Source organism: Oryx dammah, unplaced genomic scaffold (genome assembly GCF_014754425.2).
Source record: "Oryx dammah isolate SB20612 unplaced genomic scaffold, SCBI_Odam_1.1 HiC_scaffold_25, whole genome shotgun sequence".
Classification (NCBI taxonomy): Eukaryota; Metazoa; Chordata; class Mammalia; order Artiodactyla; family Bovidae; genus Oryx; species Oryx dammah.
Genome location: NW_024070209.1, coordinates 96,923,682 through 96,936,206, shown reverse-complemented (window position 1 = coordinate 96,936,206; position 12,525 = coordinate 96,923,682). Strand labels below are relative to the sequence as shown.

Below are 12,525 nucleotides of genomic sequence, written 5' to 3'. Positions count from 1 at the left end.
GAGGCTGATCTGAGTGGCCGCATTGCCAAGGGGAGGCTGACACCCAACATGGGGGAAAGAACAGAGGGAGGTGGAAAGGTGGGGGCATGAGAAGCAGCTGAGTGCTGAGCAGTGAGCAGTTCCTTCCATTCATTTAGCTTTCTGTTTGGTGAAGCACGTTCTTCTCTGAGAAGCATTTGCTGACATCTGAGTTTCTATTTCCAACAAGAAAAATGAAAGGAAAAAATATTTCTTGATTTTCTTCACAAAATCAAAGTATTTGCACACGTGCAGGAAAGAAACGGGCAACATATGCAGGACAGAAATGCTTGACAGCAAATTTCAGAACCAGCCAGACCTGGACTTGAGCCTCAGTTCCACTACACACCAGCTGTGGCTTTGTCCTCTTAGGCCTCCATTTCCTCATCTATAAAATGGGATAATAGTATACTACCTGCCCTACAGGGTTACTGTGACTACTGAATTAGGTACTGTGTGCCAAGTGCTTAGCAAAATGTCTAGTATATAGCCAAGGCCCAGGGAAATAGCAAGCTGACATCAGAATGCTCATAGGATAAAACCCATTTATGAGAGCCTGCTGTTGGGTTTCTGCTCACACGTACTCACCTTAAGATGGACTTCACAGAAAGTGTTTTCGTGGGGCTGTAGGGAAGGCATATTTTCTGAGTACCCTAGAAAGTCAAAACAGCAAACCAGTGAGAAGCTTGGCAATCTCCATCCCTGGAAGAGTCTTACCTCATCACATAAAAGAAACCCATGTCTAGTCTTGTTCACGTTTCTTCAAGCAGCACGTATATGAATAAATGTATCCTACATTGGAAAAATTCTTAATTAGGCTCAACAGCACTGGCTCAACACACCCCCCATCCTTCCAACCCCTAGGCACTTATGCTTTAAGCATCTGGACTGCTGGTCTCAGGTGCCTCTGGCATTGTGATGAGCAGATAAGCTGCCTAAACCAGAGAAGGGGTTTGGTCTCTGAGCCAAGGACTGGATCAGCCTCAAAGATCAGAATAAGAAAACAGTCTCCATGTGTTCAGTAGGACGCAAATATGATTCCTCCAGGTCAAAACCTTTTCAAACTAGAAATCACCTGGCTCTTTCTGAGTTTTCATAATGTATACTTTGATATTTTTCTGTGTTTACTTATTTAAAGTCTGTTTCCTCCTCTCTGAATGAGTACCCACTGTGACTATCTCATAGAAAGTACTCAGTCAATACTGGCTGAAGGAAAGGGACTGAAGGAGGGCTTGCCTGAATGGCTCAGTCCCACGTCTAAGCACCCAGGACAGATGAGGCTAGCCTCTTTATAATCTTCCAAAAGTGGCAGCTGCGTGGTGCTGGAGCAGTAAGTGACCGAGAGGAGATACACAACGTCCAAGGTCAGGAGCGAAGGCCATGAGGAAATACCAAGGAAATATCATGAGGAAATACCACGTCCAAGGTAAGAGAAACCCCAGTAAGACAGTACGTGCCAAGAGAGGGCATCAGAGGGCAGACAGACTGAAACCACAATCACAGAAAACTAGTTAATCTGATCACATGGACCACAGCCTTATCTAACTCAGTGAAACTAAGCCATGCCATGTAGGGCCACCCAAGACGGACAGGTCATTGTGGAGAGTTCTGACAAAATGTGGTCCACTGGAGAAGGGAATGGCAAACCACTTCAGTATTCTTGCCTTGAGAACCCCACGAACAGTATGAAAAAGCAAAAAGATAGGACACTGAAAGAGGAACTCCCCAGGTCAGTAGGTGCCCAATATGCTACTGGAGATCACTGGAGAAATAGAAATAACTCCAGAAAGAATGAAGGGACGGAGCCAAAGCAAAAACAACACCCAGTTGTGGATGTGGCTGGTGATAGAAGCAAGATCCAATGCTGTAAACAGCAATATTGCATAGGAACCTGGAATGTCAGGTCCACAAATCAAGGCAAATTGGAAGTGGTCAAACAGGAGATGGCAAGAGTGAACATCGACATTCTAGGAATCAACAAACTAAAATGGACTGGAATGGGTGAATTTAACTCAGATGACCATTATATCTACTACTGCGGGCAGGAATCCCTTAGAAGAAATGGAGTAGCCATCATGGTCAACAAAAGAGTCCGAAATGCAGTACTTGGATGCAATCTCAAAAACGACAGAATGACCTCTGTTCGTTTCCAAAGCAAACCATTCAATATCACAGTAATCCAAGTCTATGTCCCGACCAGTAATGCTGAAGAAACTGAAGTTGAATGGTTCTATGAAGACCTACGAGACCTTTTAGAACTAACACCCAAAAAAGATGTCCTTTTCATTATAGGGGACTGGAATGCAAAAGTACAAAGTCAAGAAATACCTGGAGTAACAGGCAAATTTGGCCTTGAAGTACAGAATGAAGCAGGGCAAAGGCTAATAGAGTTTTGCCAAGAGAATGCACTGGTCATAGAAAACACCGTCTTCCAACAACACAAGAGAAGACTCTACACATGGACATCAACAGATGGCCAACACCGAAATCAGATTGATTATATTCTTTGCAGCCAAAGATGGAGAAGCTCTATATAGTCAGCAAAAACAAGACCAGGAGCTGACTGTGGCTCAGATCATGAACTCCTTATTGCCAAATTCAGATGTAAATTGAAGAAAGCAAGGAGAACCACTAGACCATTCAGGTATGACCTAAATCAAATCCCTTATGATTATACAGTCATCGTGAAGTCGCTCAGTCATGTCCGACTCTTTGTGACCCCATGGACTATAGCCCACCAGGCTCCTCCATGGAATTTTCTAGGCAAGAGAACTGGAGTGGGTTGCCATTTCCTTCTCCAGGGGATCTTCCCAGCCTAGGGATCGAACCTGGGTCTCCCGCATTGCAGGCAGATGCTTTACTGTCTGAGCCACCAGGGAATAGCTACAGATGATTATACAGTAGAAGTGAGAAATAGATTTAAGGGACTAGATCTGATAGACAGAGTGCCTGATGAACTATGGATGGAGGTTCGTGACATTGTACAGGAGACAGGGATCAAGATCATCCCCAAGAAAAAAATGCAAAAAAGCAAAATGGCTGTCTGAGGAGGCCTTACAAATAGCTGTGAAAAGAAGAGAAGTGAAAAGCAAAGGAGAAAAGGAAAGATATACCCGTTTGAATGCAGCATTCCAAAGAATAGCAAAGAGAGATAAGAAAGCCTTCCTCAGTGGTCAGTGCAAAGAAATAGAGGAAAATAATAGAATGGGAAAGACTGGAGATCTCTTCAAGAAAATTAGAGATACCAAGGGAACATTTCATGCAAAGATGGGCTCAGTAAAGGACAGAAATGGCATGGACCTAACAGAAGCAGAAGATATTAAGAAGAGGTGGCAAGAATACACAGGAGAACTGTACAAAAAAGATCTTCACAACCCAGATGATCATGATGGTGTGATCACTCATCTAGAGCCAGACATCCTGGAATGTGAAGTCAAGGGCCTTAGGAAGCATCACTACAAACAAAGCTAGTGGAGGTGATATAGCTAGTAGAGGATTTGAGCTGTTTCAAATCCTAAAAGATGATGCTTAAAAGTGCTGCACTCAATACACCAGCAAATTTGGAAAACTCAGCAGTGGCCATAGGACTGGAAAAGGTCAGTTTTCATTCCAACCCCAAAGAAAGGCAATGCCAAGGAATGCTCAAACTACTGCCCAATTGCACTCATCTCACATGCTAGCAAGGTAATGCTCAAAATTCTCCAAGCCAGGCTTCAAAATACATGAACTGTGAACTTCCAGATGTTCAAGCTGGTTTTAGAAAAGGCAGAGGAACCAGAGATCAAATGGCCAACATCCACTGGATCATCGAAAAAGCAAGAGAGTTCCAGAAAAACATCTATTTCTGCTTTATTGACTATGCCAAAGTCTTTGACTGTGTGGATCACAATAAACTGTGGAAAATTCTGAAGGAGATGGAATACCAGACCACCTGATTTGCCTCTTGAGAAATCCGTATACAGGTCAGGAAGTAACAGTTAGAACTGGACATGGAACAACAGACTGGTTCCAAATAGGAAAAGGAGTACGTCAAGGCTGTATATTGTCACCCTGCTTATTTAACTTGTATGCAGAGTACTTCATGAGAAACGCTGGGCTGGAAGACACAAGGTGGAATCAAGATTGCCTGTAGAAATATCTATTAATAACCTCAGATATGCAGATGACACCACCCTTACGGCAGAAAGTGAAGGACTAAAGAGCCTCTTGATGAAAGTGAAAGAGGAGAGAGAAATAGCTGGCTTAAAGCTCAACATTCAGAAAAAGAAGATCATGGCATCTGGTCCCATCACTTCATGGAAAATAGATGGGGAAACAGTGGAAATAGTGTCAGACTTTATTTTTTTGGGCTCCAAAATCACTGTAGATGGTGACTGCAGCCATGAAATTAAAAGATGCTTACTGCTTGAAAGGAAAGTTATGACCAACCTAGATAGCATATTCAAAAGCAGAGACATTACTTTGCCAACAAAGGTCTGTCTAGTCAAGGTTATGATTTTTCAGTAGTCATGTATGGATGTGAGAGTTGGACTGTGAAGAAAGCTGAGTGCCGAAGAACTGATGCTTTTGAACTGTGGTGTTGGAGAAGACTCTTGAGAGTCCCTTGGACTGCAAGGAGATCTAACCAGTCCATCCTAAAGGAGATCAGTCCTGGGTGTTCATTGGAAGGACTGATGTTGAAGCTGAAACGTCAACTTTGGCTACCTGATGCAAAGAGCTGACTCATTTGAAAGGACTCTGATGCTGGGAAACATTGAGGGCAGGAGGAAAAGGGGACAACAGAGGATGAGATGGTTGGATGGCATTGCCAACTCAATGGACATGAGTTTGGGTAAACTCTGGGAGGTGGTGATGGACAGGGAGGCCTGGCGTGCTGTAGTCCATGGGTTCACAAAGAGTCAGACATGACTGAGTGACTAAACTGAACTGAACTGAACAGATTTATAATTTGCAAAGGATTTATACTACATGTTTATTTAGCAAAAGAGATTATGACGTGGTCCCCATGTAAAATTCCCTTTTCAACTCTAAAAGAGTCCGCCTGCTAGTGCAGGAGATGCAGGAAACACGGCTTCTATCCCTGGGTCAGGAAGGTCCCCTGGGGGAGGACATGGCAGCCCACTCCAGTATTCGTGCCTGGAGAATCCCATGGACAGAGGAGCCTGGAGGGCTACAGTCCACAGGGGTCACAGAGTCAGGCATGATTGAAGTGACCAAGCATACAGCACCATGGAATAGGGAGGGAGGATTCAGCCCAGCCTGGATGCTGTTAACATCACCATGAGCTGCCAACACAGATGTGAAGCCCAGGGCTCGTGGGATTGTGACTCTGTATTTTTTTTCACGACAAAGAGGTAAAGCTCTTCTTCCCTATCAGCTTTGTTTTGTGGCTTTCCAGGGTCACTCTCCAAGAAAAAACACCTTCCAGTCTATGTTTTCAGTGGAATTAACAAACGCACAGGGAGAGTCAAGTACAAGTGCATATCCAGTTATACTAAGTGAGCACAGGAGGATACGTGCATGAGTGTCAGCATCAACCCATTTACCTAGCCTGTGTGTGTGTGTGTGTGTGTGTGTGTGTGTGATGTCAAGAAGGACACTGCAGTGATTATCTCTGAGTACTTCAATTTTGATCCTCTCCTGTTTTACTTGCTGTATTGTCTGGATGGAATTTTTACAAGGGTGAATCATTTTTTTCCTTTGCGTTTGGAAGGAACACATCCAGAGATGCGTGAGACAGTTTCAAGCAGGGTTTATACATTTAGCTGTGTTTCTGTTTAACTGGAGAATGTGAGCTCAAGGGAAGAGGGAGGGAGCACTGAGTCACCTGCCTCTTTGGATTCTCCACAGCCTCCAGCACTGGCCCTGGGCCAGCACGGGCTCAGTAACTCACCCCCATGCTGCCATCCTGCTTTGAAGTGTTCACCTCCTCACTGCTCTGCAGTGGGCAGCGAACACCTACCCAGCCCTGCAAGATTCAGGGCTGAGAGAAGAGTTCTGGATTTGGGCGCTGGCACTACTCAGAGGGGGTCGAATGCTCCTTCTGCCCATCCTATCTAATTCCACGGTGGTCCCAGGTCTCAATCCCACCTCCCTGACTTCTCTCACCATCCAAGAGTCGTCCCAGAAGGCTCCTGTTCCTTCTGACTGTCCCCCACCCCTCCCCCAAATCTCTACGTGGCCAGTTCCCTTGCATCCTCTGGGTCTCTTGAACATCAGATCCTCAAGAGACCTCCCTGGAGGAGCTTGCTTTGGCAGCCTCCCATATCATTCTCTGTCTTAATTTCCTTCAAGCGCTTACACAACTTATAAGGTAATCTAGACACTATCTTTGGAAATTAAAATAAGCAAAACTTTCCCTTGCATGTGCCCTACTCTTCCTCCCCAGAACCTGGCAACCTTCCCGGCGAGAAGGTGAAGGGACAGTTACTTCCGGAGGGAAGACGGGATTGAGAAAGTCTTATTCCAGGTTGAGGCAGCAGCAATGTGGCACGACCCCTGGCTCCTGAAAGGGAGGTGGAAGGAAGGAAGAAGGAAGACAGGCAAGCCGAGGGGTTAGGCCCTGGGGCCCTGGGTGCCTGCCTCCTGGGGACAGACCTGGATGAGGGTGGAGTGGAGAGGCCGTAAGGACATCAAGGTAAGGCCTGGAGGCACCTGGACTAGTGCTCACTTCCCAGACATGGCCTTCCAGAGGATGTTCAGGTATAATCTGTTTGAATACCCTGAGGGGCAGTAACTCAGTAGCTTCAGGCATGGCTGGTCAACAAGATTAGATATTGGACATGAAGGCCGGCCCCTCCCCTTCTGGCTCCGGGCTGAGAGGCTGGAGCACTTCCAGAAGGCGCAGCAACCCGCAGAGACCTGGGATCAGGTCAGAGGGTTCATGCATTTGGTGACTTCACTACAAGGAGCAAGTGACCAGGACAAGGACTTCACGGACAGGCGCTCTCCAATGACCCCCCCCTAAAAGTCAAGAGATTAGTTACATCTCAGAGGTTGCTCCTCTACAACAGAAACCAGAAAGAACCCAGAGGGTCCTGGGTGGACCTCCGGCCACTGTGAGGTCTCAGAAACCCTTTCTTCTCATACCCAAATATCACCTTCAAGAGGAACAGCGTTAGTGGGCAGAAATCCGAAAGGCTGATTATTTGTCCAGAAGAGACAGTCATCCAAGGAGAACGGTTAAGCCAGAAGAGAATGGAATACTGTAGTAGGCAAGCATAAAATAAGTAAGTGGGGGAGGACAGAAAACAGCCTTTTTCTGCAGAAGACAAGAGGCTTTGGACGAAGGCACCCTCACTTCTCAGTAGGGAGCTAAGGAGAAGAGATGATCATGTACGCTCTTGGGGAAACTGACACATGTTCCCCAGCATTTTCTTCTAAAACTGTCGTTCAAACTTGGTTCAAGAGCAGCCATGCTGACGGCGAAACTGACCCCAATTGCACTGGCATGGGGGGAGTGGTAAGGCCAAAACTCTGCAGGAAATAATTTATGAGTAAGATCTAATTTTATTTTATATCAGATTTTTACCTTAAACCTGCTTAAAATTTTCTGAAACATAGATGTTTATATAAATAGCAGCAATAGAGTACACTGGTTAAGCTGAACTTCGTTAGTCATTAATCATCTCATTAACATGTTCAACAGATATTTTTTGAGCTCCTCCTATGTACCAGGCACTGGGCTTGCTGCTAGGGATACTGAGGAAAAAGCAGTTAAGTCCCCTCCTTTCATGGAGCTCACAGTCTAGGGAGAGTGACAGCACGAGTCAAAGAATGACATCTAGGATTCACTGGGCACAGTGATAACAGCTCAGCATGAGCCCTGGGTTCTGCCTGGTCTGCCACCTACTGGCATGTAGCCTTGGCCATGTTGGTTAAGCTCCCTAAACTGTAATAACACCTATGTATTCGGAGGACTTAGCTAGCATATAGTAAGTGCTCAGTAAGTGTTAGATTTCACTGTTATTACTATTACTATTTTTAATCATCACAAGAAGTTCCTAGCCACAGTTTACTCTGTAGTGGTTACTGGAAATTCTTTTTGGGCTTTTTGAAGTTGCTACTTTATTGCTCTATATGTATGCATGTGTGCAAAAGTATGTATATGTGTATAAAAATTGCTGTTCTTTTAAGTTTCTGTTATGTCTTTTCTAAAAAGATCTACATAGCAATTTTGATATCCTATGTAGCTGAGACAAAAATCAGCATGTGATTATTTAAATACTGGATTTCAACAAAGGTACCCATCAAGTGGGAATACCAAATAAGAGAACTAACATTTTCTAAGTCTTGCAATTATTTAAATACTGGATTTCAACAAAGGTACCCATCAAGTGGGAATACTAAATAAGAGAACTAACATTTTCTAAGTGTGGTTTGTTTTATTGCTTGTAAAATTATATGCTGTACTCACCAATCCAAGAATAAAATGTTTTAACCTTCAGGCATCTAACCAGTTTAAGATTTGATGACTTGGGACACTGGGTAAATTTTCAAGATCTCACTTAATGTAGTCTTGTTAGTACTCATCATTCTGTCAGCTACAACCCAGAACTTTCCCTACTTTACAAAGAAGAAAGTGGAGGCTCAGAGGGCATGAGAAATCTTCTCAAATCCAACCCAAATGAACTTGTTATTGAGGTTTTTTTTTTTTTTAAACCCTGCTTTGCTTAACTCCAATGCTTTGCTCTTTCCAGGGTCCATATTATCTCTAAAAATTTCTCTGAGAAGCAAAGAAAAAAAGACCAAGAGAAGCAGAAAAGGTAAAAGATGAAAGACAGAGGTCAAATATAAGAATTACTAGAAAAAAAAATCAGAGCAGGAAAAGAAGCAACACTAATGAACATAAAAAAACTTCCTGTGCTGAAGAAAGACCTGTGTCCTTGAGTTGAAAGGGTCTGCTTTCAGCTCAGTCCAGAGCCCACTGTGGGCAGCAGGTATTTGTTAAATCTCAGGTTGCTTTTCTACCTCGTGATACTGATGAAAGGAGCTAAGCCTCTAAGAAATCCTAGGAGCACAGCTGATTCAGCGGTTGAGACTGGCTGGTGGAAACAGGGGTCCCCCAGGGACTCGGCCTGTGTAACAGTATTATACTCCACTAAATTTTATTTATTTTAGTTGAAGGTGAGTCAGCTTATCACTTTCAGTACCAGTAACAGCAAAGGTTAACACAACCCTGTATTCCCAGAGGGCAGAGACTGAGGGGGAGGTACATGTCTGCTTAGTGGCTTACGTAGGAAAAGCTGATGTTCAACTCAGAGCATGAAGGTCTCTCCTGTGAAACTCAGAGCAAGGTCTCTCCTGAGAATAATCCTCAATAGGGCCTCTCAAAAATCCTTGTATGAAAAAAGCCAGCAACGACACTGATTAAACTCTGGAGTGGTGCTGAAACTCCAGGGGCAGGTCAGACACTCACTGTTTTCCTCCAAAGGATCGCACGGTATTGAGGGACACGCTGATTGTTTTGGTCAGAGAGGGTCACGGACAGGAAGAAGGGGCTCTTCTCGGCATCGTTTCCAATGTAGTTCTGATGGACTGGAAAAGAGGCAGATTCAGAATGGGAAAACGCAGCTGGCTTCTCTGGGTGCTGGGAGCAGTGGGCGCTGCAGGTGGAAGCCAGCCCTTCCCACAGGATCAGAGAATGGTAATCTCCAGCCCAGCTCAGGACAGAACCTGGCGACTCTATCCTAATCATGCTTTCCAGGTCCCCCTGCCAGGGATGGGCTCAGGAATGAACATGTGACCCGATTCTGGCCAGTGAGACAAGGGAAGAAGTGTGTCAAGGGGTTTCTGAAAAGGCTTCCTCACTGCTGAAGATGGCCTTCCTTTTTCCCTTGGAGATGGTGGTGTCTAGAAGTGATGCCTGGAAGTACTGCAACCATCTTGTCGCTCTGAGGAGGGCCAGCACAGACAACATCACTGAGCCTCTGACTCCAGCAACCCCAGAGCCTGCCCTGCCCCTAGTCTCTATTCTCTCCCTTGAAATTTTTTTTTTTTTCTCCCTTGAAATTTAAGCCAGCTGAGGCAACCGAAGGCACCCAAACTGATGGCACCACTTTTCTCAGAAGTTCTCACCACTCCAGGCAAAGGCTTTCAAGTAATTGGGAAGATAGCAACTTTCCCTCCATTTCTTTCTTTATAAAGAAATATGTCTTGCCAAATAAATGAACTTAGAATAATACAGTGTCTGATTTTTAAAAAGATATCATTTAGGTCCAATTAAATAGCTCAAGTATCACATCTTCTACAAACAAATCAATAAAAATAAATTAATGAGTTAGCCTGATAAGCAATTTCTTCAACTCATTTCTAATCCTGCCATAGTGATTACTCTTCCATTCTTACTACCATCTGTTGCTAAGCATGCTCCTGTTTTCATCTTTCCATGTATGATCACATGAGTCCTTCATGTCAAAATGTACACCACTATTCATGACAGAGTTCTTGGTATGTGCCAGGCACCAGGCTTACTGTGCCTCATTAACACTTCTGTTCAAACCTCCTAGGCATATATATACTAGTAACATCCTTGCTTTAAGGATAAGGAAATTAAGACTCAGAGAAGTGGGAGTAACTGGTATAGGGCCTATATGGATAATACCAGACCCAGGACCCATAATACTACCCAGTCTGTAGTCCCGAGGGCAGGGATTATAACTACCTTTGCCAGAGCACAGTGCCTGGCACATGGCAGGTGACAAATAAACCCTGGTCCCCAGAACCTATAGCATAATGCCTCTCTGTTCTGTATTGGCCCTGGAGCTCAGGGAATCGTTTCTCTCCTCATTACTTTGAATCAAGTGTTCAAGACCCACTGCAAACTGAGGACAGGCCTTGTTAAGTCTGAAGTTGCTTGTGCCCTGCAAATTTTTCTCATCTTGCAAATCACTTATTCAGACTACTTAATCCTCTGTAACTTCCCAGGGACAAAAACAACTGGCAAAAACTTAAATTAAAAAATTAAAAATATAAGTAACAAATTTAAAACTGAGAAAATCTGCTAGGGCTGAGACTCTGAATCGAATCTTCAAATCTATAGAGGTTACAACGGACCTTGAAATGAAGTGCCCTAACCTCAGTATCCTCTAATCCAATAAGTTTCACATATACAGGGTACCAGAAATTACACTGACACTAATTTTCATTCTGAATATCCTTTCTTCCCAACCACTGGAATGGCGTAATTACCTTGTCCTAAAAAATACTTGAAATACCATCTGGTGTGGTATTCTGGGTTCTCTAAGTGCACGTCTGTCCTTCGCCAAGTACCTGGCAGAGCAGTTGCGTTCTGTAATGGAACAAAGTTATGTCATTAAGAGACTTAGAAAGTAAGCAAGGTAGCAATGAACCAGATGTAATGGAACAAAGTTATGTCATTAAGAGACTTAGTAAGCAAGGTAGCAATGAACCAGATGCCAAAGAAGCAGAAAAGTCACTGTTAAAAGCTTACAAACAGGGCTGTAACCACATGTTCTTATTAGAAAAGACACCCAGTCTAAATCCACATCATAGAAATTTTCTGGAGGTCCTCTGGGTGGAGGAAAAAACACCAGGTGAACCAGTGAGCTAGGCGACTTCTAACTTAAATATAACTTGAATTGAAAGTTTCTTTCCTTTCTGGTACGAAGCTTCCAGGATATCTGGAAGCTGGTGCCCCCTAGAGGCAGGCCCTTCTGATTGTTATCCCTGTAACAGGCATATTTCACCTGGAAAACATTTTGGCATCTTATCTGTGTTCATATTTTTTGTAAAATTTAAAAAAATTATCACAAGTAACTCAACTGATATGGAAAATGTGGATAAACAATGAATAATCTGAATAATTTGTCCAAAAATAATCATTATGATTGACTTGATATAGTTCCTTCTAATTTTTTCCCAACATTTTCTTACCAAAATGGAATCATACTGAATGTACAGTTTGAAACTCCACTGACATCCCTGTTGCACCATGTGCCAGACTACTGGCAGATTCTTTTCTCATTCTGACATGTCTCTAGAGATTTACTAGACATTTGTGGTCAGTGGTGCTTTCTTTATCATGCTAAAGAAGTTCCCTTCAATTCCGAGTTTATAAAGAGTCTTTTCTGAGAAATGGATATTGAATTTTACTGAAAGCTTTTTTGGGGCAATGATTGAGCAAATAGGTTAAACGGGGAAAATCACAGTAATGTAATGAATTACCCTAATGGCTCTTCTGATACTGAATCATTCTTAGATTTCTGGAATACACCCTTCTAGGTATTCTTCTGATATAGTTACTGCTAGACTTTTTTAAATGGCTATGTATCATATTTATTAGATGAATCTATAGGTTTCTTTTCTGTATGTATTTCTGGCATGCCTTCAGGGTTACATTACTTTATAATGTAAGTCAGGATGCTTTCTGTCTTGCTCACTGCTCTGGAAATACTGATATTCACGGAAAAGAGCTCTACATGCCAGGTCCTAGGCCACACACTTTACATACATCACCTCCATAGTGTCTCCACCAACTCATGAAAC

General features: G+C 43.5%; 1 protein-coding gene across 2 annotated transcripts in view; it reads right to left on the bottom strand.

The window, feature by feature from the left end:
* The window catches only part of GARNL3 (GTPase activating Rap/RanGAP domain like 3), a 144,517-nt gene that overhangs the window by 63,203 nt on the left and 68,789 nt on the right, over positions 1-12,525 (bottom strand). For both annotated transcript variants that reach the window (XM_040225155.1, XM_040225156.1), the window contains exons 4-6: positions 11,209-11,308; positions 9,437-9,555; positions 607-671 (exon numbers count right to left, since the gene is read on the bottom strand). In XM_040225155.1, the coding sequence (XP_040081089.1) occupies positions 607-671; positions 9,437-9,555; positions 11,209-11,308 (284 nt within the window). The remainder of the gene's footprint in view (positions 1-606; positions 672-9,436; positions 9,556-11,208; positions 11,309-12,525) is intronic.